Genomic DNA, 26,200 nt, shown 5'->3' with positions numbered 1-26,200 from the left:
CAGGTGTTTGTTTGCCCGAAGTCGGAGCCCTGTGCCAGGCTGAGCAGCTTTGGTACAGCCACTGGCTCCTCTATTTTGTTTTTTGTTTTGTTGTTGTTGTTTGTTTGTTTGTTTGGAGACAGAGTCTCACTACATAGCCTTGGAACTTGGTATGTACAGCAGGATGGCCTAGAACTCAGAAATCCAACCCACCTGCCTCTGCCCCCCCCCCCCCCAGCACTGGGATTAAGGCTTGCAATGCCTCACAGAACGTGGTTTCTCTCTACTGCTCTCCTCCCAACCCCACCCCCACCCGCTTGTCTCCTTTCATCCTGAGCATCAAGTCCCAGGCTGCCTTCGGGGCCCTCATTTCCCCAGCACACACAGGGAGGCCGTGCTGGCAAACACATATTGCTTTATTTAGTGTTTCTCTGGATTGCAGAAGTGTCAGCAGAGGGCTCAGAGGGAGCTGGGCAAACCCACGGCCTTCTGGGGTGGAGAGAGGCAGCAAAAGAGGTGATGACCCTGCAGTTCCTCCAAGGACAGCCCTGTCCCATGCTCCTCGGCCACAGAGGCACCCTGGCCAATAGAAACCCTATTATCCTTAAACTGGGTCCAAGGTGTATGTCTGTGTGAGGAGGTTGCCATCCTAAGGCACAGACCCAGGCAAATAAGCCACCTGGTGGATCCCAAGGGTGATTGCTGGTCAGCGAGCCCTCGTGTTACGGGCCTCCCTGTCCCTGGGAATGGCAGTGAGGTGCACGCTGAGGGCGGGGGATTTGTCCCAATCTGCTACTAGGCAAGGCTTCCTTGGGGCCTCTGACCCCAGCTCTGTGATTCCAGGGCCTGGACTAGACCATTTCTCGGAAGTCTTCCAAACACTTAAGACATCAGACTGGGGTGAAAATATGAAAAACTTTTTTTCTTTTCTTTTCTTTCTTTTTTTTTAATGCTGGGGATTGAGCCCAGGGTCTCACACATGCTTAGCACCAGTTCTACCACTGGACTATACCCCCAGCCACTAAAAGGGCGTTCTTAAGGCAGGAAGATGGGATAGGCAAAGGTGGCCTCAGCCCCCGGGTGGAGGTCAGAGTGGGCTGCGTAGGGTGCGGGTGGATGGACAGACAGACAAGGTGCCAAGGGAATAAAGAGGAGAGGCTTGGCCAGAGAAGAAGGCCCCACAGCCCAGCCCACCAGTCTTTCAGCTACATTCCTTGCCCTGTTTTGAGTCAGGGAAAACACATCCAGTGTGTTTAGGGTAGGAAAATGGCTTTTTTTAAAAAAATAGTTTCCTATAAATCGTCAAAAAAATCTCAGAGAAAACCTCAGTTAAAATTCCCTTCTCTCAGATATTTGGCAGATATCAGCAGAGGGCTGGCCTGGCCTGCGCAGGCCCCTGCTTTTCTATTGCTGTGGCCCGGCCTGGCCCACTCCTGGGGTAACTCCCTGGCCCCTGGTCACCTCGAGAGAGGGTGAGAGGAGGCGGGAGCTCGCAGGTGGGCTCTGAGGGTGTCCCTGGATCCCTGTCTGGAAGCTCGAGTCTTTGGTAACTGAGAGGGGAGGAGGGGGAGAAGCGAAGCGGCAGGAGTGGCGAGGGTCCGCGGGGCCTTCATCACCGAGAATTCAGCCGTGGGGCCACCTGTCGGGGAGAAGCCCGGGTGAGGGGAGGAGCTTCGGGTTGGGGAGGGGTGCTGTGTGGAGAAGCCCGGGTGAGGGGAGGAGCTTCGGGTTGGGGAGGGGTGCTGTGTGGAGAAGCCCGGGTGAGGGGAGGAGCTTCGGGTTGGGGAGGGGTGCTGTGTGGAGAAGCCTGGGTGAGGGGAGGAGCTTCGGGTTGGAGAGGGGTGCTGTGTGGAGAAGCCCGGGTGAGGGGAGGAGCTTCGGGTTGGGGAGGGGTGTGGCCTTGGCACTGAAGACTTCTCTATTCCCACAGCAACATCTGTTCCTCTGGCCAGAGCACAGCACCATTCCCCGCACTCTCTCACATTGCCCTCCTTGTTATGACTCTTTTATGGCCTCCATAGAGGCCCAAGCAGCCTCCCTCTCTGGCCTTCGTGGGCCTGCAGCAGGGAACAGGGAACACCTCCTCCAAGGAGGGCTTGGTCACCAATGGCTCCACCTTAGACCCAAGGCAGCAGGTCCCACTCACCACAGCCAGGTGGCCATTCTTAGCCTTGGTGATGAGCAGCTCCGAGCCAGATGTGAAGTCAATGATGCCGTCCCTGCCTGGACCCCCTGCAAACGTGATGCTGCAGGCAAGGAAGCACGTGAGGACTTGTTCACAGAGGGGGACCCCCTAGGATGATCCTTCCCCTGTGTCCTCGCGTCACCCCCACGTGCCTCACCTGCCCTGGTTGATGTTGATGCTGTTCACACGATCAGCACTGAGGGCTGTCTTGGTTAGCGTCTCTATCACGTGATCACTCTGCAGCACCACATCTCCCTGGCGAGTAAGATGCGTAGAATGAGCCAAGCTTTGTTAACGGCTAGAGGACAACCCCCACTCCCCCCAATCCCCCTAAGGCCCCCCACCCTCCCGCCCCTGCCCACTGCCCCCACCCCCATCCCATGCCCCTCCACCCCCACCTCCCCACCCCTGCCCACTGCCCCCACCCCCATCCCATGCCCCCTCACCCCTGCCCACTGCCCCACCCCATTCCCCCTACCCCACCTCCCTACCCCCCACCACCCCCACCCCTCCATCCCCTGCCCTCCCACCTCCTGCCCCCCCAACTGCCTCCCAAGCCCTAAAGGGGGTACCTTCTGTTTGCTGTCCTCACGTTGCACGTGAAGCACAAATAGGCTATCGCTCAGGCTACTGACGGAGATCCCTGCGAGGGGAGGGCGGAGGTCAGGGGTCAGGGGGTCAGGGGTCAGGGCAGGGCTCCTTCCCAGCCCCCGAAGGCCTCGACCCTGAAGGCTTACCCGTTAGGTTGTTATAGTCGATCCTCTGCTTGACTTTGGCATCCTCCACGATGACCACAGCACTGGGTGTGAGCAGCAGCTGCCGGGAGCGAGGTTTGTAACCCTTGCGGTCGTATTTCACCACTGGCACGGCATACTGGAGACACAGAACAGCGTGAGGGGGCAGGGAAGGGGCAAAGGAGACCCAGGGATCACTTCCTCGCCCGCTGCTCAGCCATGGTCCACCTTCTCCAGCCCTTGGGCAGAGAACTGTGCGAGCTGGGGCTGCATGGGGCTCTTACCTGGATGGGTTCAGAGCCCAAGGCCTGAAGCACTCTGGGGCTGATTTCCTCTGTGCCTGCAACCAAGATGGGAGGAAAAAGAAGTCAGGGAAGGCCAGAAGGGGACAGGATGCAAGGCTCAAGGGCTGGAAAGGGGTGGGGTGGGGGTGGGGCTCACCAAGCCGCGTGCTGATGAAGAGCCTGGGAACGCTCTGGGGGTAATTGTCCTTCTTGCCCTTGAAAATCTCACTAGCCACAGCCTTTTGCTGCAGCTGAAGAGACCCCAGAAAAAAAAAATTTTTTTTAACAGCATCAAAAGGCCTGGGACCATCCGGAGGGCAGACCCAGCAGCTCTTTGGTGCCTGGTCACCAGTGCTCCCATCAGCTCCTCCCTTCCTTACCCACTGTCCTCACCACACAAGGCAGAGAGCTCCGTACAGGAGGCCTAACAGGACTGTCAAGTTCCAGGTATGACTCTGGAGATGATTCAGGGGCTCTTAAGCCCCCTCAAGAGTCAGCTCCAGCTTAGGACTATGTAGGTGGCTGACTGCTGGGACAGGTTATCTGAGTGTGTGCGTGCGCGCACACATGCATGTGTCATGGTGTCCTCATGACTGCTGGGACAGGTTATGGGTGTGTGTGTCCCTTCGTCATCACCCAGCACTGCGCTGGCAAATACAAGGCATAGCAAGCCACTGACACTAAGCAGTGAGTGTGAAGCCAGTCCAACCCAGGCTCTGGGCAGCATCTACCGACCAAAGCAAGCTGGTTCACATGTTCCTTCTATTGGTTTCTCCAATCTTATTGCAGCTTCCACTTCCTTTTGAAGCTACAGTGTTGACCAGGGGAAATGCCTTCCTGCCAGGCAGGCACACTTCCTGCAATGCCTGCTCTTCCCAGGGCCCCTAAGAGCCAAGTTTGTGCTGCCCATGCTCCCCCTCCCCCACACACATAGGGCCCCTAATAGCCAAGTATGTGCTGCCCATGCTCCCCCCCCACAGGGTCCATAACAGCCAAGCATGTGCTGCCCATGCCCCCCCACCCGACACACACACACACACACACACACACACACACACGGTCCCTAACAGCCAAGCATGTGCTGCCCATGCCTCCCCCCCCCCCCACCTGCTGCTTCCACTCAGGGCTGATGCTCCGGCAGTACTTCCTAACCATGTTCTTCATGCACAGCTCCCGCAGCAGCTCTGAGGCCTGTGGGAGAGAGGGGTCAGAACACCTTTCCAGCCTGCTCTCCGCACTGAAGACGCCAGCAGCCTCCTCCAGCCAGCCAGTCCTGTGGACTGTTTTCTCTCCAGGGAACTCACTTTCACAGCCGCTGTCCCTACGGAACCGTCCCTGGACCCGCGGTAAGGAAGCCCTGGGTTAAGTGCTTTGATGACTAGCCCTAATTTAGTGTGGAGAGCCCACAGACCTCTCTCAAGGCAGGTGGGGGTGTGGGCCAAGAGGTGTCCAGAATATTCCGGGGTAGTTGCCGCCTCAGGTTCAGCAAAAATGATGTGCGCACGTAGTCCAGGAAGAAGGCGTTCTCAGGGCAGCGAGGTGCATGGCGCAAGATGAAGCCATGGATAAGTCTGGGGGTGGTGGGCCAAACACAGCTAGGGTGAGAAACCTGACAACAGATCCCCATACTCACCTTGATCGGCAGTCCCCCCCTCATGGCCCCCCAGCACTCACCGACGGATGGTTTGAGCTGCCCACTTCCTCTTGGCTGCCTTCCTCCGGCCCAGTGTGCCACGCCACCATGACTGGATACAGATGGCTGTGGGTACCACAGATGGCTGACTTTATCCTCTCACCATGGTGGCTCACCCCACCCCTAGACCCTGGCCCTCCAGAGGACCTCTGGGCCCCCACACCTGATCGCTTCACACAGAGAAACTTCTGCCGCCAATGAAAGCCCCTCCAGGCTGCCTGGATCTTGGTAGCTGTGGTAGGGAAAGAACGTGAACTGTCAGAGCTCAGGGCCCTGGCTGAGGGCCTGGCATGGTCAACGGCATGAACGAAGATCGGCTGAGTAAGGGATGGCGAGGGTCCGGGCCGAAGAGCCACTGAGAGGCAGCAAGTGAGTGTAGGATGGCGGCCCTTGCCGGCAGTGGGAGGAAGAGGGAGAGCTGAACGTGGTTGGAAGGGAGAGAAAGGCCAGAGGCGGAGGTTTCTGCTCCCCAGGACCCCCCGTGGGACAGCAAGGGGAGTCTCTCTCACCTAGGCTCTGCCGTCGGACTTCCAGGGAGTCCTCTGTGGCAAACAAGGTCTTGGGGAATCGGATGAAGATCTTAGTCCTGGGAGGACACCGGTGATCAGCCTCTGGGTGGCACCCCCGTCCTCCTCCGGGCACCAGGAGCAGGCCCCACTCACCTGCCCATTTTGTATTCTTCTGGCTTGTAGCCGAGGTGTCTGACCAGCACAGCCACCCCGTCCTGGGGCCGTCCTGCCCACGTGGGCCATGTCTCTGGGCACAGTGACTTGTACCTGGGGATATGGAGACCCCCTCAGCTTTGCTGGGAATTTACAGGTGCTTCCACTGTCTGCTGCATGGTACACATGTCTGTGCTCTTCTCAGCACCGTCTCTGGTGTCAGCCTGTCACTGAGCTCTTCCTGTGACCCTCACCAGGGGCTTCAGGAGGATGGAGCTGTGTGTATGTCTCGTACCCTCTTTTCCAAGACTAACATTAAGCCTATGGCATAAAAAAGGTTCCTAGCCTAGGACCCACAGCAGCAGCTCAGAGCCCCCGAACCCTCATATGTGAACTACAGCTCCTCCCCCACAGGTTCCAGGGGGGGGTCTCACCCTCCCACCTCACCCAGTCACTGATGGGACGACCCCACCCACCTCTGCAGGAAAGCCTCATATTTCCGTCGATAGGCAAAGCCAGCCCTACGCACGCGCAGATTCTCCATCAGTCCCAGGTACTTCACCTGGTGTCGGATAAGCACCTCATCAAAGCGACCTGAGAGAAAGGTGACAAAGAGGATCCTCAGGCTGTCCCTGAAAGGCAGTGTCCACATCCTGGCAGCACAACCCACACCTCGTGGGGCCACGGAACCTACCAGGCTGTTTGGCGTCATTTGGCTTGATGCAGCGGATATAGGCAGGCTCCTTAGAGTTCAGGATCTCCACCAGCTGCAGGAGGCTCATCTTGAACTGGGTGGCCACCTGGTGAGCCAAGTAGGTATAGGAGGCTGGCTAAGGCCAGGCGGAGACCACTGCAGCCTGCATGTCCCCTCCGGAAGCTTCTTCCCGTCACCCTGGCCTCACAACGGAAGGGGCTAGACGCCACTCTAATTCTTTTCAGCCAGTTAAGAGACTTCAGCTTAGAAACCCAGCTCTCCTGTTCATCACACCCCACCTCTCCCCCTCACCCCCTTTTTCTTGGCGCTGAAGAACAAAGTCAGGGTCACCCCCACCCCTCCTTATTTTTGAGACAACTGATCAGTCTGAGGAGGAGTGTGCTGGGGAAGGGCTTCTGGAAAGGACCCTGAAGTGAGACTGTTAAGTGTCAGCAGGAGACAGCAGGAGAGAAAGGCAGTCCTGGCAGATGGATGGCTGAGCAAAGGCTTGACACAGCAGAGCTACACGGGAGGGACTAGATGCTATCCTTAGGGAAACAGAGAGCCCATGAGGAATCTGGTGCAAAGGCGTGGCAGAGAGATTTGTGTGTCAGATCGTCTCCACAGCATTTCTGTGTTAGATGGATTGGGAGGGGCTGGAGTGTAGCCAGGGAACCAGGGAGGAGGCTGGCCGGCTCAAGGGAGCAGTACCAGGGGCTGACCTCCAATAGTGGTTATAGGGACATCATGGGACAGGGAGCTCAGAGATGCTCAGGGAACAGAAATAGGCATCACCCAGTGTTTGGGCAAAAAAGCTGGCAAAGTCCTTGGCCTGGTGGAGAGTGATCCCTGACCTGAGTCAGGAAGAGAAGAGCAAGGCTGGGGGGGCCGGGCTCGAAAGGGTCCACTTGGGGCCACCAGGGTCACTGGACACAGAGATCAGAGGCATGCTACAGAGTACGGGGAGGGGAGGGCGTGGAGCTGTCGTGAGTAGGTAGATACTAGCTGGGAGGAGGAAGTGGGAAGGACAGGGGAAACAGAAGCAGGGTCCTGGGTGGGCACCACAATGTTGCTGTGACCCAGCTGGAAGTCCTCGGTCCTCTCTCCCTCCTGGCCTGGGGCTGTGATGACCTCTTCTGGCTCAGCCCAGTCGTTGTACCTCTGCCCCCAGCTGGCTGAAGGTCCCCTGCACCTGGCACCGCTGGCCAAGCATGTCTTCTCCAGCACGTGCTCCATTACGCTGCCCTTTTCAACTGTCTAGCTCTTCCTGTTGAGCTCTTGCTGCCCACTGCGCCCTCCGACAGGTCCACCTGACAAACACTCACTCACGCCCTCACCTCAGATGCTGCCTCTGCCCTGGAGCCTTCCCCGGGCTCCTACCCCTCCACCCCTTTCAGGCAGTGGTGCTCCCTCTTTATGGTTCCCAAAAGCACCCCTGCGCCTGGTTTCGAGGGCACCTATTTGTTTCTGATTCCTCAGAGCTGAGAGATGTGTGTTCACCAAGCGAATGCACACAAGCACCCACACAGGCTGGGGGTGCCATGGGTACCCACACAGACAGACGCGGGGAAGCACACAAAGGTACGTTTGGAGAAAGGTGGATGTGCAGGTTATGCACTTAGAAATGAGAAAGGGCTAGTGAGGTGGCTCATGGGTAAAAAACACTTCCTGACAAGCCTGTCGACCCAAGTTTCATTCCCGAGACTTGCCTGCTGGAAAGAGAGAACTGACTCTAATAGGTTGTCTTCTGACTTACACACACACACACACACACACACACACACACACTCATACATACACAAGTGGGTAAATGTAATACATTGGAGAAAAGAAAGAGTGAAAGAGGCAGAGATGGCGCAGAGAGCTGCCCCCTGCAGACACCAATGGACGGACGGGCACCGGGCATTAACAAACACGCTCCCAGGCAGGCGCGGTGGCTGGTGGCTGTACTCAGTCACCCACACACACACCCCTCCACTGTCAGAGCCTCCACACGCACCGTCTCTGGCCGCTTCTTGTCCCCGAGCTCACTCCTGTCAAAGCACTGGCTCATGATTGGGTTCACCGAGCTGCACATGGTCTGTGAGGCAGAAGGAGGGGGGAGGTCAGTGGGAAGCACAAAGCCAGCGACCCATGTGGGTACCCAAGCCACCTCAGCGCGCCCCGGTGTCTTCCTCACCTCCTTCAAGTTCCGGAAGAGGAGGTCGTTGTTTTTATCCAAGAACCCTGAAAGAGGAGAACAGGTGAAAGGTCAGGGGGTTGCCCCCTCCCCGGCTGTGGGACCCAGATTCAGAATCCTTACCAGTCACGCTGTAGGTCACCTCTCCAGCATAATGAAGAAGGCGGAACTCCCCTCGGCCTAGGGATTTCCTGGTCTTCTGGTCAGCAAGCTTGTGCCTGAGGCGGGCAAGAACAGGAAACTTCAAGATTTCTGACCCAGGGCGTCCCTCTGCCTGTTGAGGAGTATTTAAGAGCCATCCAGGAAGGCTGTCCCACAGATCGCAACACCAAGTGGCAGAGGGTGCAGGCCTAAGGTCCGCTGCAGAGTGCAAGGGGCTCAGAAGAGTAGCACAGCTGTCCAGGGACACACAGCACCAGGGACTGGGGGCAGGAACTTGGGCTCCGGCCTGCCAGTCACTCCAGGCTTCTTTCATTGCCTCTGGCCTCTGCCCCGATGCTTAGAAAGTAGTGAACGTGTCCTCTCCATTTTCAGAACGGAATTTGTCCTGAGGCTACTTGCATCACAAACATGCGTGTACCCTGTAGCCCACTGTTTACTTTTCAGAACTATTCTGAGCAACTAAGCAGAGCTACTGGCAAAGACTTAAGGCACAAAGGTGCGTGTGGTGGCCTTGCTCTTACAGCAGACACCTGGAGTGTGGGCTACAAGGGAACTCACTGGCAGGACACTTGCCTAACCTGTGAAGCCATAAGTTCTATCGTCAATACTGCAAAAAGATAAGGAAAACAAACAAACAAACAAACAAACAAACAAAAAACCCTGGAGAGGCTCATTGGGAGCGCTCAAGGCAGGGTGAGGGCTGCAAAGTCCCCAGCCCTTGAAGGACATATTTTGAAGAAATTCTTCTGCTAGATGATACAGGAAAAGGCTCAGAACATAACATTATCCTAAGCTTTGCACACAAAAAAAGTGCTTGACTTTGGGGAAATATGTATAGGAAAAGGCAGGAAGGAAATGCCTGGAATTGTTAGCAACGATGACCTCTGGGTAACAGGGTCACCAGAGGCTCTGCACACATCCCAGCTCTCTCTAATGAGCAGTGTTATTTTTATAATCCAAAGTCAATTTTAGGGGGGCACTGGGAGGGGAGGAGGTCAGACTGCGATCAGGATGTAAAATGAATAAATAAACAAATTAATGGAGAAAAAATGTGGGGGGGGGAGGAAATTTTAATGTTTGGTATGAACACACATGCCTGTAACTCTAGCACTCAGGAGACAGAGGAAGATAGGACTAGGAGTTCAAGGCCATCATTTTCTACATAATGAGTTCGAGGCTAGAGTGGGTAACATGACATGCTGTCTCGGCTGCAAGCAACCTTAATCCCATCACTTGGAGAGTGGTGTGTGTGTGTGTGTGTGTGTGTGTGTGTGTGTGTGTGGTGTGTGTGTGTGTGTTAAAAGCAGGTGGATCTCTGAATTTGAGGCCAGCCTGGACTATAGAGCAAATTCCAGGACAGCCAGGGCTATACAGAGAAATTCTTTCAGAGGGAGAGAGGGAGAGGGAGAGGGAGAGGGAGAGGGAGAGGGAGAGAGAGAGAGAGAGAAAGAGGGAGAGGGATGGATGTCAGGTCTTTAAGTCTAGCATTCCAAAGACAGAAACAGGTGGATCTTTTTATCTCCAGGTCATGCAGGGATAAAGTGATATCTGTCTAAAAAAAAAAAAAACCCAAACAATATGCCTCCCCCTCAAAAAAAAAAAAATCCCTCCAAGGCCGGGCGTGGTGGCGCACACCTTTAATCCCAGCACTCGGGAGGCAGAGGCAGACAGATCACCGAGTTCAAGGCCAGCCTGGTCTATAAAGCAAATCCAGGACAGCCAAGGCTGCACAGAGAAACCATGTCTCAAAAAAAAGAAAAGAAAAGAAAAATCCCTCCAAATGTTTTGCCTGCTTCCTTCTTTCCTTTTTTTGCTTTTTGTTTGGCTAGGAGCTCACATGATGGTAGCCCAAGTTAGCTTCAAACTCACAGCAATCTTCCTGCCTCTGCTTCTTGAGTGCACGAACCATCAAACATACCCAGAAACATTTTTTTCTTTTTTCTTTTTCTTTTTTTTTCTTTTTCCCAAGACAGGGTTTCGCTGTGGCTGTCCTGGATTCGCTTTGTAGACCAGGCTGGCTTCGAATTCACAGAGATATGCCAGCCTCTGCTTGCCAAGTGTTAGGATGTGCCACCACTGCCCAGTGAGACTTTTTTTTTTCATGTACTGTTAGGTCTCTCTGTGTAGCACTAGCTGGCCTGGAACTCACAGAGACCTGGCTGCCTCTGCTCTGGAGTGCTGGATTAAAGGCACACATTTCATGTTTGGCCTCATGCATTGCTAAACAAACACTGCCCAAGGCTTTGATTCCAAAAGCCCTGGGAGTCTACCATCTAAGCCAACCTCTACAATCTAAATAGATAACTTTGACCAAATGAAAGAGTTTTTCTGAGTTTTGGTTAGACAGAATACAAGAAAGTACGCTTATGCCCAAATTGGGTTTCCTGTGGGCTGTAGGCTAGGAGGTGAGGTGCACCCAGTCTATGTGCTGAGCTTCCCCACTTTAGGGAGAGTCCTTTTGTGTCTTGTTTGTTTTCTGTAGACAGGATCATGTAGCTGTGAGTTTGCTATGTAGCCAAGACTACCTCCACTTTGTAAGTCTAGAAGATTCCTTTCATAAAAAGCAATTTGAAAATAAGGAAGCTTAAAAAAAATAAACAATTTAGCAAGTACCATTCTCTACGAAGATTAAGGAGGAAGGTACAACGGTGGCCTTTCCCCGCCCCCCTCCCGCCCCCTTTTGAGACAGGGTTTCTCTGTGTAGCCTTGGCTGTCCTGGACTCACTTTGTAGACCAGGCTGGTCTTGAACTCACAGCGACCCGCCTGCCTCTGCCTCCCGAGTGCTGGGATTAAAGGCGTGCGCCACCACACCCGGCCCTAACGGTGGCTTTTTATAACGATTCTCATCATCACTTTCTCTGCTGATTAGTTTGTGGCTGGTGGGTTTTTTTTTGTTGTTGTTGTTTTTTGTTTTGGTTTTTTTTTGGATTCTGAAGATCCAAAATCAGTCCTGGGCATGCTGGGCAAGCCCTCTCCTACCGAGCTATGCCTTCAGCCATGGTGTTGCCACTGTGGGAGGATCCCAGGCTGCCCCAGGTTCTGCCAAACTTGAGCCCCTTGGCTCGGCAGCCCACTCACGTCAGAAAGTGGGGGTGGTGCTTGACAGTGTCCTCCAGTTTCTCTAGGAAGGTCAGGTCAGTGGCCTCCCCGGGACGCAGGCACTCTTCATCCTGCAGGGCGGCACACAGGGGAGAGAGTTACGAGAAAGGAGGTGGTAAGTACAGAGGACACCATGTCGGGAGCCACAGACACGGGGGAAAGGGTAAGAGCCTGTGGGGGCCCCGACAGGGAGCCTGCAGACTGCGCTAGCACCTCATCTCCCCCCCGCCCAGCCCCACACTCTGACCCAGTGGAGAGAAAGGAGGGAGGCCTTCCCAGCTGTCTCCCGACATGAGGCCACAAGAGCAGAGGACGCACCAAGATGGAGATGATGCCCTTGAACTTCTCCTCCACTAGGTCACAGATGATCTTGTTGTTGAAGTACTGGACAGGTTCCCACTGCATGGAATGGGAAGGGCATCAGCGACAGGGTTCCTTCCGCGCTCCGTCCTCGGAGCCCCAGGGCCTCGCCTCCCACGCCACGCAGGATATGGCGGGCCTGCAACAACGTACCGCGATGCCCTCCGCCTCGTATTCCTCCTGCTCAGACTTGAGAGTCAACTCGATGAAGAGCTGTTGCAGTTTCTCGTTGCAGTAGTTGATGCAGAACTGCTCGAAGCTGAGGGGCAGTGGGGAGAACTCGCGGTAGTGCCAGGGACACAAAGCCGGGGACGGGGAAAGGGCAGGAACCAGGCACAAGCAGCAGGGCTGAGACGCAGAGCAGGATGACGGCTGGGAATGGGGGGGGGGGGATGGGGGAGAGGGGCGGGAGATGGATGTTAGCTGGCAGGCTGGCAAGGGTAAGAGTGCAGGACTGACCTGTTATGTTGAAACACTTCGAAGCCATAAATGTCCAGGAGTCCGAGAACTGTGGTGCTTCGCCAGCTGGGGTTCTCAGCCTCCTAGGGCCAGCCAGTCAGCAGACAGCATGGGTCCCATCTGTGTCTGCCCCAGCTCCCGGCCAGGCCACAGGCCTTCCTGCCCACCCTCCCTGCCATCCTCGGAGGCAGCATGGACTTGAGTGCTCACCTTTGAGGCCAGTGACCTGTTGATCTTTCTGACCAGCCAGGTGAACGTGCGGCTGTACACGGCCTTGGCGAGAGCATCCCTTGCGTACGCGGCCTGTTCAAGGTTCAGTGGGCTCAGGAGCTGCCGCAGAGGAAAAGACAGGCGGTGAACGGCACAGACACCCTTCTGGCCGGCCTCCCCTCAGACTGTGGCATCAGATAAGGACACTGTCATTGCTCTGACCCCCTAGCTCCCTTAAACTGGAGGGTGCTATTTGGGACACCAGAGGGAAGCTGGTATAGGGGTCTCATTTTTGGAGGTGGGAACCATGGCCACTGTACCCCTCCAGCACGGCTGGAGACCTAGAGTAGGCAAGTGGAGGGGCGCCATCTGATGAGGACCGCCCACACCTCCTGTTCCCGCAGCCACCCTGAGCCTCACCTCTTCCCCCTTGGCGATGATCTTCCTGTGCGTCAGGGCTTCCCTCAGCGTTGTGCCTTCCACACCAAGGAGCTGCCAAGGGTGGGGTGGGCACAGTGAGGGGTCAGTTCCCCTCGCCTCAGCTGTCCCTTCCTTGCCCTCTGCTCGTTACACTCACCCTGGTCAGATACTTGAGCTGGTTCTCAGTCGTAACCTGGGCATTACTTTCTTCATCAGCAGCAAAGTGGATGTTGCCCAAATGTAGGACACTGGCCACAATGCTTAGCAAGTCCTGAGGTGACAGCAGGGGGCATGCGGTGGTTATGGGGTGGGGGTGGGGGAGTCAGGGCAACTAGGAGATGCTCAAATAGGGGGGGGGATGGTTAGTAAGGCACTCAGGAACAGAAGGGGGCTTGAAGTAGAAATGGGGTCCAAAAGAAGTGGGTATATTTGGGGTGTGAAGACAGGGAGGGCCACAGCACCCTAACCTCCACTTCATCCTCTGTGAAGTCAATGACTGACAATGCCTTCCGGACGACCTTCCAGTCACTCTTGTCATTGATGGAGGAGACTCTGGCACACTGGCCCTGGGAAAAGAGCACAGCTGTCCGCCAGCCAGCACTGGCACTGTGCCCCCTGGGTGGCACCAACCCTGCCTGCCAACCACTCACCTTCACCAGGTACAAGTAGCTCTGGGGGTTCCGTTCCAAGCCCAGACGGCGAAGGGTCTCCTCCTCGCCGCCCTCCAGCAGTTGGTAGAAGACATGGAAGTTCCGTTCTCCGTGATTCTGGTGTACCACGCGTGACTTTTCCAGGAGGTAACTGAGGATGTGGCCTCCCACGGGGGCACCCTGTGGGTAGGGTGGGGAACAGGGTTGGTCAGCCAGACCAGGAGAAAGAACCCAGCTTCCTCTTTCTCCCTTGTAGCAGGCCTGGGCTCTAATTCCAGCTCCGCTGCTAAGTGGGCTCAGGCACCTGCTCCGGTCTTAGCTTCCTCATCTAAGAAATGGAGACAGAGCTCAGTGGCTAAGTGACCTGTGGACGGACGGACGGATGGACGGACGGACGGACACACACACATTAAGAAAAAGAAAAAGAACAGCTGGGTGTGCTGTCACATGAGTTTAATCCCAGCACTTGGGAGGCAGAGGCAGGCAGATCTCTGTAAATTCAAGGCCAGCCTGGTCTACAGAGTGAGGCCAGGACAAGCCAGAACTACAAGAGAAACCTTGTCTTGAAAAACAAAACAAAAACAAAAAAAAAAAGAAAGAAAGAAAGAAAAAGAAAAGAGAAAGAGAAAGAGAAAGAGAGATTCAACTCTAGTTACTTCCAGAAGTATACTCATGCTCCATGCCCGTCAGGCATTGCAAATTTAACAAGCCTGACGGCGCATTCCAGTTTTTCCCTCTCCCACACTTGTGTGCGTGCCCTCCCATCTTCGGCAGGGGAAACACTGTCCTGCAAGCTGTTCAAGAGAGGAGTCTGTGGTCCTCCTAGGAGCCTCCCCACCCACCCCATCTACTCCCTGTATCCAAACAAACTGCCAGTCGATCCTGCTGCCTTGAAAGCAGGCAGAATCCAGCCTCTGCTCCCCACCTGTACGCCCTACCGCCCTGATCTGCGCTGCCGTCATCTGTCACCTAGATTATTACCTCACCCTCCTAACCGGTTTCCCTGCTTGGCTGGGCTCCTCTATCAGCCTTCCAACAAAGGCTAGAATGACCTTTCCAGTAGGGAAGCTGCATCGTGGCACACTACTGTTCAGAGCTCTCTCATAATTCCTTTTCACTTAGCTTTAAAAAGAAAAAAAAAATTTTTTTTGCTGGCCTCTGAGTATAGATCTCAGCACAACCTGTGTTTTTTTTGTAAATTTTTGTTTTTGGGTTTTTCGAGACAGGGTTTCTCTGTGTAACCTTGGCTGTCCTGGACTCACTCTGTAGACCAGGCTAGCCTCGAACTCACAGGGATCTGCCTGCCTCTGCCTCCTGAGTGCTGGGATTAAAGGTGCCCGGCGCCTTTTCTTAAGATGACTTAAGGTCCTTGGTTTAATTCCCACACCAAGTGGGAAAAAAAATCTTTGCAAAGACCTAAAAGGCCCTGGAGTGTCTGGCTTTCTACCCCTGTTTTCCGGGTACCTTCACTGTAGTCTTTAAACACACTAAGGGCTCTGCCTCTGCCAGGCCTTGGTCCTCATATCTACCTGGCCCGTCCCCCAGGTGTCTGCCACACTTGCTCCCCAGTCTACCAAACCATTACTGAAATGCCCCCTCCGAGTGAGGCTATCTGCTTTGAAGCTGCAGGCCCAGCTGTGGGACGACACCCCTGTAATCACGGCGACTGAGGAAGATGAGGCAGGAGAGTCGGGAGTGTAAGGGCAGTCTGGGTTACTGCTGTAGCAGCTCCCACCTTTATTTATTTATTTATTTATTTTTTCCCTGCTAAGCCTTGAATTATTATGCTTCTGCTTATTATCTATCACTCTGGGAGGCAAGGTCTGTTTGATTCATTGCTCTAATTAGGAGCAGCACGTAGAAGAGTGCCTGGCACATAGTAAGTGCTCAACAAATAGTGAACCTACTGAGTGGCAAACCCACCCCTCCCGTGCCTCAGGATACCCGCGGATACCTTGAAATCAAACTGCACATCCATGTACTTCCCAAACCGGCTGGAGTTATCGTTGCGGAGAGTCTTGGCGTTTCCAAAGGCCTAGGAGCGGATGGGGAATGTGAGGAGGGCCCGGCATTTTCTTCTCGTCCTACCCTCTCCTCAGCCGCTGCTGCCCTCTCACCTCCAGCACGGGGTTGCTCTGTAGCAGCCGGTCTCTCACGGCTCCACCCCGCTCAGGGGCTGGGCAGGTCTCTGCATAGAACTGTAGCAGTCTCTTGGTGGCCTCCGTCTTGCCTGCCCCACTCTCTCCAGAAATCATCACCGCCTGGTCCCGACGCTCAGTACGAAGTGCCCGGTACACAGTGTCAGCCACTGCAAACCTGGGGCAGAGGTTTGTCAGGGAGTTGACAGGGAGGGGAAGCCCCACCCATATCTGACTGGACCACTCTTGTAAAATGTGGGGGTGGGGGTGGGGTTATAGCCTGGAAGATGGAGAAGGGGGTTGAGGGGTTGGAATCCCCCTCACAGGGTAGGCCCACACAGCCGAGGACAGAAGAGGGTCACTTGAGGTGGGTTGCCAGCCAGGTGGAAGCTGGACACACCTGGTATGCAGGAGTCCTCACAGGTGAGCCATGTCAAAATAGCTAAAGGACTAAGTCACGAGTGGGAACTGAGCCTAGGAGCCGAGAGTCCCAGAGGATGGAATTCTGAGACTTGGCTAAGAAGAACCGAGGTAATGTTAGGGTGAGCAATCGCGGGATTCCTCACAGTTGTGAACAGTGAGTCACCCAAGCAGGGGTCAGCACTCATTTCCAGAGTGGGGATTGGGTGGGGTCATCTCATGTTGACGAGAGAGCAGGTCATTCCTGGAAGGGTTAGGAAACGACTTACAGATGAGGTGGCACTTCATAGAAACTGACACCACGGTAGCGTTCCATATGCTGCCGGCTGTAGATCTGTAGGTCTCGGTAGGGGTTGACAGAGACCAGGACAGGGCCGATGTAGGTCTGTGGTGTGGGGGGGTGGGGGTTGGGGGGGAGGGCAGAAGAGAAGGTCAGAAGACTGAAGGCTCCTCCGCCCTAGGTCTGCAGACCGAGCATCACTCATAGTACCCACATAGATGAGGTTCTCCCGGAATCGGCGCCGGAGGTTCTCAATGAAGGCGGCCTCGCTGGTGAAGTTCTCCAGCAGGACAAAGTCCTGCACCCCGACCCGGTCTCGGGCAGTCAGGGCACTCTCCATGGTCACCCGGACCCCGTCACTGCCCAGGGCCTGTGGAGAACCAGCCACAAGCCACAGTCAGAGTCTACAGGTTAAAAGCAAAGCCTTCACCTTGCTCTACCCTGCCCCGCAGGACGTAGAAGGCATTTGGCACTTGGACACAGGCTACAGAACATGCTTGGGACATATGGCTGGGTCACGGGGATGCTGGAATGCAGAAAAGAGGTCACATAGGGCACACCGGCCACGCGCCAAGGCCACAGGAACACCAGGGACCCGGCAGACACTGAACAAGAGCATGCAATTCCAGAGACGTGTAGTTTTGAGTGGAGAAAGGTGGGTCGTGAGGAGGAGGAGCTCCTAGGAACGGCAGAAAGAATGCTGTGTTGACCTTGGACAAATCTCCTCCTTCCTCAGGACTGCTTCCTCCTCAGGGGAGAGGAGTGACTTAGTTCAGGTGACCTCGGATCCCTCAGCTACACGTTACAGGTGCTTTGGGGGACAAATGGTTCCCAGTGAATTCTGCAGGCAGGGAGGGGCCATCTCTCCTGTTCTCACCGACCCCAAATCCCCAGCGATAGAGTTGTTTAGCGATCAAGCAAGAGCTCACTTCCCAGGAGAGGGTTTCCCCATTGGCTACCACCCTAGCTGGAATTGACACCCACCCCAGATCGGGGTGGCCTGCCCTCCCTCAACTCGAACCGCTCCCTCCACTCCAGCTGCCAGATACACGCACAGTTCCTCAGGAGGTGGGGGGGGGGGGTGTTCCACCAGGGAAAACCCAGCTGCCACCCGAGGGTGGGGCAGGTACATGCTTAGCTAGACCCTCATGCCATGTCCAGCGCACAGCTTTCCCCTCAAAGAGGGCCTGGGGTCAAGGAAGGGGAAGGTATTGGGGGCGGCTGTAAATCCCTGGTTAGTCACCAAGTCTCCCTTGACCCTAGTTGCTCAGGAGTTCCTCCGTCACCCCTAGGAGGCTGGGGCCTGCCTCCCTCAGACCTGCCCACCCAGCCCGAAGCTGCTGCCAAACAGCCGCAGCCACCGCCCCCCGCCCCGGTCCTCTGGGGAGGGGTCACAGCAGTCACCAGGAGCGATCCCACATGGTCCTAGGTGCCAAGCGTTCTGCAGCCCTCTCCGCCTCGGCCTCCTGTCCTAGCAACTTTCAGGGACGTTTCCACCGAAATTCCTGGGCCGCACCCGCTTCATGGCCCGCCCAGGAGGCGCCAGGGGCCACCCAGTGACACCCCGGATCCCCAACCCGCCCGTGCCCCTGCTCACCGACGCCCGGTAGCGCATCCTGCCCGACACGGCGCCCCGCTCCGCTGCCCGCGCTCTGGGTCCGAGCTGGGCTGCGGCGTCAGCGAGGGAGGGGCGGGCCCGGACCCGCCCCCCCGGCTCCCCCGGTGCCCCGCTCCCCCCTTGCAGGCCCCTGGGCTCCGGGGGCTCGGAGCCTCGACCCCCGGGTCTTTCTGCAGCCGGTCGGCACCGGCTGGGTGGGAGGGGGCCGCGGGACCTAAGAGGGGGCGCGCGAGGGGCGGAGCCTCCTGCGTGCCGCGGGCTCCGCCTGAGTCAGGTTTTCCAGGAGGAACGCTGTTAGTTCCAGGGTGGGGCCCGGAACCCGCGCGGCCGCCGCGTCTACGCGGCCCCGGAACTCACTTCCGGGCTCGTGTCTACAACACGGGGCCGGACACCCTGCGTGAAAGTAGGGCTGAAGCCCATGGGTCACGGAGGAAGCAGGATTTCCCTCCCTACCCCCCAACCTCGAGTCCCGGGAAAGTTAAAAATAGAACGAAATGTCCAAATACGGCCGGCGCGCCTGGACAGGCGGAGCCTCTGTACGGGACACTGTCCACCTCCCCATACACACCCGGGGAGGACCTGTTCCATTCTTTAAATCCCTAGAAAAGAAACTGAGACAGGATCTCCTTGCGTGGCCCAAGCTGGCCTAGAACTCCAAGATCCTCCGGCTTCAGCCTCTAGAGTGCTGAGATTACAAACCTGTGCCAAACGGTGCCCTGGGCAGAAAAATCTCTTGAAGGATCTCTTCCGCAGCAAAGAAAATAAGTCCTAGGCTCTGGGATGGCAGCAGGATGCCCTTTTTTTTACGCAGCATGGCCCCTGTAGAAGCTTGAGCTTCCCGGGTGGGCAGCCCCCTTCTGACTGTTCCTGCATGTGCAGCCAATAATACGCTTATGCTCCATCCTGAACATCCTCAGGACTCAGTGCCTCATGGGCTCCCCCGCCCCCTTCTTTTCTGGTCCCTCTGGATTCCTCCCTTCCCTCTACTCAGGCCCTCAGCTGTCTCCCCAATCCAGCTCATAACAGCAGCACCCTCACTGGTTTTTTGAAGGCACTAGCCTTTTTAAAGGCCTGAGATGTGTATGTGTGTTAGGCCCGGGGGTGGGGTGGGGTGGTGTGGGGGTGCGGGGATTCGGCTCAGTTGCCACCGCTTGTGGCATGTCGATGTCTAAGGTAAAACAAACAAACAAACAAACCCTGGCCCTTCTTTCTTTCTTTTTCTCTTTTTGGTTTTTGGAGACAGGGTTTCTCTGTGTAGCCTTGACTGTTCTGGACTCATTCTGTAGACCAGGCTGGCCTCGAACTCATAGCGATCCACCTGCCTCTGCCTCCCAAGGGCTGGGATTAAAGGCGTGCGCCACCACCGCCCAGCTCCCTGGCCTTTTCTTACTAGCAATATGACCATAAGCAAGCCCCTTAACTTAAGGGACAGTCTTTAAAATGAGGCTAATACCTGCCAGAATTGTTGCGTTGCCTGAAATGCACCCTGGGCACTGCCCAAGCCCTCACAACCACTACCCTCTTCCTCTTTCTCCCAGCCACACTCACAAGCTTGGCGGGGAGAGTCTAGTGGGGGAAAGCCCCTCGCCCCGACTCCTGCCGGCCCTATCTGCCACTTGCAAAGGGTTCTCAAGTGCCTTATCTGTTCCTCGCCCTTTGTAAAGAACTTGAAGAATATATACTGAGGATAAAGACTTGGTCTAGGGAGGAAGGCGGAGTTAAGGACCCAAAGCACCAAAACTCCCTACCCCTTGGGCCCTGCCTGGCCTCCCTGGGGAGGAGGTGAGCCCGCGACAGGTGCTGGTTGCAGCCTCAAGGGGAAGGATGGTTCATTACTTCGTGAACAACAGCCTGAGCCACAATCCGGGGGTGGGGGTGGGGGTGGCGAGAGGCGCCAGCTGGGGAATGAAGCCCTTTGGAGCCGGCAAGGGGAATGGGTGGCGCAGGTGGAAGATGGGTGAAAGACATGGCAAGGGGAAACGCCATCTACGATGCCCCCATGTTTAAAAACGCGGAGAGGATGCGGCCTTCAGGGCACCCCAGAGCATTAGAAGACAGAGGCAGGAGAGCTTGGGAGCCCTCAGCGGGAGCTGGGCTCGTTCCCCTCCCCCTGCCTCAGTGAGCTCCAGCTCCCGCTAGTGGAGTCTGGGTGGGAGGGTCGGGCTGGAAGAGGAGGGACTTCGAGGCCGCAGTGCCCGCCCCGCCCCGCCCCGCCCCACCGCGTCAAGCGGCTGGAATGAGGGGAATCCGCGTGCGGAGGGGTCCCGCGGGCTTCACCCATCCTGAGCGGCGCAGCCGCATTCCTGGGATGCCCTCTGGCGCCCCTACGGTCACCGCCCTGCATACGAAGGGGGGTGCTTTCGCCGCCACCCTGAGGGCCTGGGCCAGCCACAGCCCCGGTAACCTCTCCTAGACTGCCCCGCCTCTCTGGACAGGAGCGTGAGTCCAGAGAGGGGAAGTGAAGTGGGGAAACGAGGGTGTGAGGGACACCGCCATGCCAGGCGCTTCCTGCGTTCTTAGCTTCTGTCACTCCTGTCAGTGCCCGGCGCCACACCATGAGTTCCGTGTTGGTAATTCTATTTCAGAAGGAGAACTGAGACTAGGCAGATGAAGTGCCTTGTTCACGATTTCTAGACTTGTATGCGGACTGGGACCGGAACCGAGGACCCCTAATACTAATACTACGATAGGGCTGCTCTGATCCCTCCCAACGGTTAACAGGGCTGCGCTGACAGTTTTCCTCAGTGACCTGGAGGACGGGAACCTGCATCACGTGACTACCGATGTGTATGCTTTAGGGGTGGCAACTGGGAAACAAGTAAGGGCCATGGGCTCCACAGCATGGCCTGGGCTTAAGGTTGGCTGCAGGCTGAGTGACCCAAGACGTATTTCCTAAAAGTACCTCCTACCTGCGCAGATGTGTACTGGGACTCCAGGGAATGGGGTTAACAGCAGACCTGGGTCATCCAGCGGCCCCTACCCAGTGCTTCTAAGCCTGATCTCTCATGGAGTGAAGGGCTGTGGGCAGCCAGTCCCCAATGCTGCCCAAGGCCCCAGGGTTGGAGGAACTGCTAAACAGCCCTAAGCTGATTTCCACTGAGGCAAATACGGCCTGGTGGAGCAGGCAACACAACCACAGCCTGCCTGGTAGCTCAGTGCTGGGCACAAAGCAGATACTCTCACTTGTTTTTGTCTCACTGTGTAACCCAGGCTAACCTGGGACTCTCAACAGTCTCTTACCTCAGCCTCCCTAGTGCTGAGATTACAAAAGTACACTACCAAGCCTGGCTGTATTTAGGTTTGGGCCCAGAGTGTCCCAACAGGGAACTGTGAGAGGGAGTGAAAGTTATTCACAGGGCCCGATGAAGGACTCCAGAACCGTGGATCTTTGGTATGCCAGAGATCTTTACCTGCGAGTCCACCAACAATAAACAGAGCACCTTGCCCCTACCAGAGTTTCTCCCTTCACTGGCCTTCCTGGGAAGGGGGCCTGTCTCCAGGAACTGTGTGTAATTGTGACCTGGTATTCAAGGCCGCTCCTCTTCCCCTTACACGAGTCAGTCACCACCTCCTAACACCTCAAGCCTGCTTGCTCCAGCCTGCTCCTCTCCTGGACCGAACTAACTGCCTTCTTCAAACGGTTCTCCTTGCCTTCCTCCCACCAACTAAAATTCCCATATTGGCCTATGGCGTTTACAAATGCAAATCTGACAGCGAACACCTTCAAGTTAATGGAGGAGGCTATACAGAGAGCATAGCTCCCACGTGCAAAACCTGCCCCTTCACACTCACTCCTTCTTCTTCTTTATTTTTATTTATTTATTTATTTATTTATTTATTATTTTTGTTTTTCTGTGTAGCCTTGGCTGTCCTGGACTCGCTTTGTAGACCAGGCTGGCCTCGAACTCACAATGATCCACCTGCTTCTGCTTCTTGAGTGCTGGTATTAAAAGTGTGCGCCACCATGGCCCAGCTTACACTCACTCCTCCTTGTCAAGCCCTTGCGAATGGACTGTTTACTGCACTGCTCCTGTATTAGTCTGTGACTGCACACGTAGCCCTCTGCAGTTCTTTCTTTACACTCCCCTCACACACACCACCACCACCACACACAGCCAGGAGGTGCTGCCAACCGCCAACCACAGGAACTGCATGGGTCTGTGGCTTTACACCTGCAGCTTCCTTGGTCCAGCTCATTCTGCACGCCCCACCTCACACTAAGCTCAGAAATTGGCTTCTCCATAGCTCCTTCCTTATTTCCCCTAATACACAGCCTACTCCAAACAAAATCAAGTACTAATCACCTGTTTCCTTGTCAGTCTCTGCTGAGAGACTGCTCCGGTCTTAGGCAAGCACTCAGCTAGGCACCCGCTAGAGATTCAATAACCCACTGGTGGGCGCTTGCATGAATGAATGAAATCTCAGGAGTGTGAGCAAGCGGCTGGCGCATGCTGGAACTGAATAAAACAGTGAGCCAGCCATTCATTCTCCCATTCATCTCTGAGCCCCGCACCCGCCACATTTCCACGAACGAACGGTTCGCAGGGATCGCGGACGCGCCTGGGCTTCGGGGGCGAAGGACGGGAAGGGGCGGGGCTCCACCAGTTTCTCCGGAACCCAGAACAGGGAGGGCTGCGGGAGTGGCCCGAAGGGAGCACGGGGTGCCTGGAGCCCCGCGTCCGCGCCTTACCCGCGTGCGTCCCCAAAAGACTGAGCGCCAGTGCCTCTGGGTCCTGGGACCCTGCAGTCGTGTGGAGCAATACCCAGCCTGAGACAGCATTACCACGGCTCCGGCAACTGAAGGCGCCCAGCCGCCAGTCCCTTCCTCCAGCCGGCTGGCCAACGGAGGCCACCCGTCGGTGAACGAAGTACCCTGTAGCCGCGTCCCCTCCCCGCGCGTACCCACCGGTTTCGTTCTTCGGGTGTTCGGGCGGGGGCTGGGCTGGACAGCGTAGCCACCTCCGGAGTCCGCGGCCCCGGTACACTCTCTCCGCCCAGGGCCCGCTAGGGGCCGGGCCGCTGCCTATCGTCATCCCCCGCAAGGCCCAGAGTCAGGCGCGCGCGCGCCCTTGGGCCCCGCCCCATGCTGGTGGCCCTCTTCAGGGCCCGAGCCAGCGCCCGCCAAGGCTTGGTGCTGCACTTCTCTACCAACTCCCAGGACAAGACGCGTCACAGTTACACTGTCGAGCGCGCGCCCGAGCGCGCACATATCCCTCCAGTAGAAGACCAGGCTCACGGTGTTAGTGCTCGGTGGGCGAGAACGCCAGATGCAGTTCTCCGTCCCTAAGCAAACCAGACCCTCACTACACACCGCCTGGTCGCGCTAGGCCAGTCCTTCCTCATTTCTAATTTTCTGTCTTCACCCACCTTCTCGTTCCATGCTGCTTGAGTTGGGCAATCCCAGTTCTGCGTGCCCGGCGGGGAAAAGGGAGGCATTAATTGTACTGTGTGCCTGCAAATTTGACGTGTACAAGTCTTTTGGCATCAGAGCACTGTCATCTTGCTATGTCCAGTTTGCAGCTAAGCCCATTTAGGTTGAGGAAGCTGGCAGAGGAATTCAAATCCAAACCTCCGATTTGGGGGGAAAAATTCTTCTAGTACCCATTCTTTCCACTTAACTCCTTCTCTTAATGGTTTCTGTCCCCATCAAAGAGCAGAACAGGTCTTCACTGCCCCTCTCTTTCCAGAGCGATGTACTGAAAGAGGCCGCCCAACGCAGGAGAGCCCCTGCCACCATCCCTCCCTGCCCACAGTATCTCCCAGCTTACTAGTTTGCACGGCCTGTGGGGATGGACCACGCGGATGATCTCCCCCGTTGGTATCAGTTCTACTTGGAGCGCCATTCCGCTGAGTGGAGCGAGCCAGCCTGGAGAACGCAAAAACTGCCCAGCGGCCCACAGGCTCTGGCGGCTCCACTGTCTGTCTCACACTGCGATGGCCAGTTGGTTCTGCTTCAACTCCAGCCCCAGGGGAGGTGGCTGGTCCAGCGTCTCAGGACACAGCTGGAGCAGTCCAGGTCTGATTGGGAGGTCCCTTGGCCAGAGGGTTGGGGCAGGAAGAGGAGGGGCTGAAGGATGGAGGAAATGCCTGTTGTCTCAGGTAACCAGAGGAGCTGATGCATCCACCCAGGAGGGACCCTGGGCTCCAGGTCAAAGGTTAGGAGGCAACAGGCCTCCCAGCAACTCCTTAGCGCCTGGCCTCTCAAGCTGTCCTCTCTCAGATAATTCCCCTAAACAGAGAGCACATCTTTGCACAAACCAAGAGGATCCCATAGGCAGCAATGCCCCTCTTGAAGTCCCTGAACTTGGCTGCCTCTGACAGTAGTAGTGAGACTTATCCCATTTTTCCCTCTGATTTTTTGTCTTTAAAGACAGGGCTTCTGTGTTTAGCACCTGGGTGTCCTGGACTCAAGTTGTAGACCAGGCTGGCCTCGAACTCACAGAGATCTGCTTGCCTCTGTCTCTCTAGTGCTGGAATTAAGTGTACACTACCATACCCTCCTCTGTACCCCCCCCCCAGGCTTTTCGAGACAGGGTTTCTCTGTGTAGATGACCAGACTGGCCTGGAACTCAGAGATCCGCCTGCCTTTGCTTCCCAAGTGCTGGGATTAAAGCCATACACCACCACTGCCTTTTTTTTTTTCTGGTTTGTTTGGTTTTTTGAGAAAGGGTTTCTCTGTGTAGCCTTACCTGTCCTGGACTCACTTTGTAGACCAGGCCTGCCTCTGCCTCCTAGCGTTGGGATCAAAGGGACACAACGCCCAGCTTTTTTTTTTTTAAAGTGTTTGATTATGCTGTCCATAGTAGTCTTGAACTTCTGGATCAAGTGATCCTCCTGCTTCATCTGAGTGCGGGGCGGACAGGCACGTCTGACCACCTGACCACACCTTGCTTTAGAGGCCAGGGCTGGTCATGCTGGGCAGAAGGGGTTGTTAGAAACAGCAAGAGGCTCTTGCTCTACCCACTGCTAGAGCCTCAAGGTAAGTTCCTGGGCCCCTTGGGTGTGTTCCCTGTTTATTTTCAACTGAACCCCCCCCCCAACAGTGTTCCTGTTTTTCTGTCTGCATTGTTGCTAAATCACAGCTGACATTTTCCTGGCCTGGAACTGAGCTCCGGGCCTCCAGTCATTCCTTATAGGAAATGAGAATGGGGAAGTCAGGGGGAAACAGACTTTTCCAGAAGGAGAGGCTGGCATGGGAGGGGCAGAGGATCCCTGGGACTGCACTGATACTGACGGCTGGGCACCTTCCCTTTTCCCCCTCAGCTTCCCCCGCCCAGGAAAGGACTATGAAGCTTCCTTCCTCTGGGAAACATCCATCCCGAGCAGGCTCATCCTAGTGGCCACACAATGGCTCTTATCAGTCTCGGAGCCAGGCACTGAGACCCAGCACACAGCAAGTCTCACATATTTCCTGTTTCCACCCAACGGGTCAGGGGTGGGCCCAGAACAGCCATATCCTGACTGGGGCCCGAGAGGGAGAGCAATCCCCTTCCTTTTTCCGCCTCTCAATCACAGCTGAACTTACCCGGCTCAGTTCAGGAGGGACCCTGCACCAGCACGCCAGGACAGTAGTGTTTCTAAGTGTGGGAAGGGTCAGGGTGAGTTTGTGGAGGAGGATTGGGGCCCTGGGCCCTACAGCCAGCCCCAGGGCTTCCTGAGTCAGAATGGCGATGCTATTTGAAGCGCTCTGGCTCCTGGCAACAGCGCTCTCTGTGACTTGTCAGCGGGTATACTGTTTGTATTTCAGGGTAACCCAGCCTCCTGTGGGTAAGGTAGGGTAGGATGGATGGCAGATGCAAGTCCAGTCTCTAGGTCCCATTCCTATATGCTGGTCCTCTCACCCATCAAAGGAGTCAGTCACATACAAGCGTAAAAGCCACATTTATAATTCTCCCCTATGTGACAACACACACAGAACAGCCAGCCATGGCTCACTAGAAGCCTGGCGGGATCATTCTTAACAGACAGCAGCT

The 26,200-nt window shown here is 56.0% G+C and overlaps 1 protein-coding gene across 5 annotated transcripts; it reads right to left on the bottom strand.

Moving 5' to 3' along the window:
* Positions 1–377: 377 nt before the first annotated feature.
* On the bottom strand, positions 378–24,227 carry MYO1C (myosin IC). 5 transcript variants are annotated; one of them, XM_084802758.1, is made up of 32 exons: positions 23,996–24,227; positions 16,824–16,979; positions 16,599–16,714; positions 15,889–16,087; positions 15,726–15,806; positions 13,772–13,951; positions 13,589–13,687; positions 13,279–13,392; positions 13,122–13,193; positions 12,702–12,821; positions 12,492–12,574; positions 12,186–12,291; positions 11,991–12,071; positions 11,652–11,743; positions 8,534–8,628; positions 8,411–8,457; positions 8,231–8,311; positions 6,232–6,337; positions 6,014–6,131; positions 5,538–5,651; positions 5,385–5,461; positions 5,039–5,107; positions 4,857–4,941; positions 4,594–4,753; positions 4,290–4,373; positions 3,340–3,433; positions 3,183–3,238; positions 2,902–3,037; positions 2,737–2,807; positions 2,322–2,419; positions 2,126–2,225; positions 378–1,618 (listed from the first exon to the last, which is right to left on the bottom strand). In XM_084802758.1, the coding sequence occupies exons 1-32, from the start codon at positions 24,068–24,070 to the stop codon at positions 1,592–1,594; spliced, it is 3,192 nt and encodes a 1,063-aa protein (XP_084658884.1). In that variant the 5' UTR covers positions 24,071–24,227; the 3' UTR covers positions 378–1,591. The 5 variants fall into 5 exon arrangements, with proteins under 5 accessions (XP_084658884.1, XP_084658887.1, XP_084658886.1 ...); XM_084802761.1 differs by lacking the exon at positions 23,996–24,227 and adding an exon at positions 23,130–23,386; XM_084802760.1 differs by lacking the exon at positions 23,996–24,227 and adding an exon at positions 23,134–23,386.
* Between the last annotated feature and the right edge of the window lie 1,973 nt (positions 24,228–26,200).

This window comes from Acomys minous, assembly GCF_964271855.1.
Source record: "Acomys minous genome assembly, chromosome: 12".
In the NCBI taxonomy this organism is placed as follows: Eukaryota; Metazoa; Chordata; class Mammalia; order Rodentia; family Muridae; genus Acomys; species Acomys minous.
Note: the sequence above shows the minus strand (reverse complement) of the source record. Positions and strands in the feature narration are given on the sequence as shown.

Coding starts and splice junctions, on each gene's coding strand:
- MYO1C (XM_084802758.1), bottom strand. CDS start 24,070: ATGGCGCTCCAAGTAGAACTGATACCAACGGGGGAGATCATCCGCGTG. Junction 13,194..13,278: donor AGCTCAAGTATCTGACCAGG/GTGAGTGTAACG, acceptor CACCCTTGGCAG/CTCCTTGGTGTGGAAGGCAC. Junction 8,458..8,533: donor GGTGACCTACAGCGTGACTG/GTAAGGATTCTG, acceptor CTCCTCTTTCAG/GGTTCTTGGATAAAAACAAC.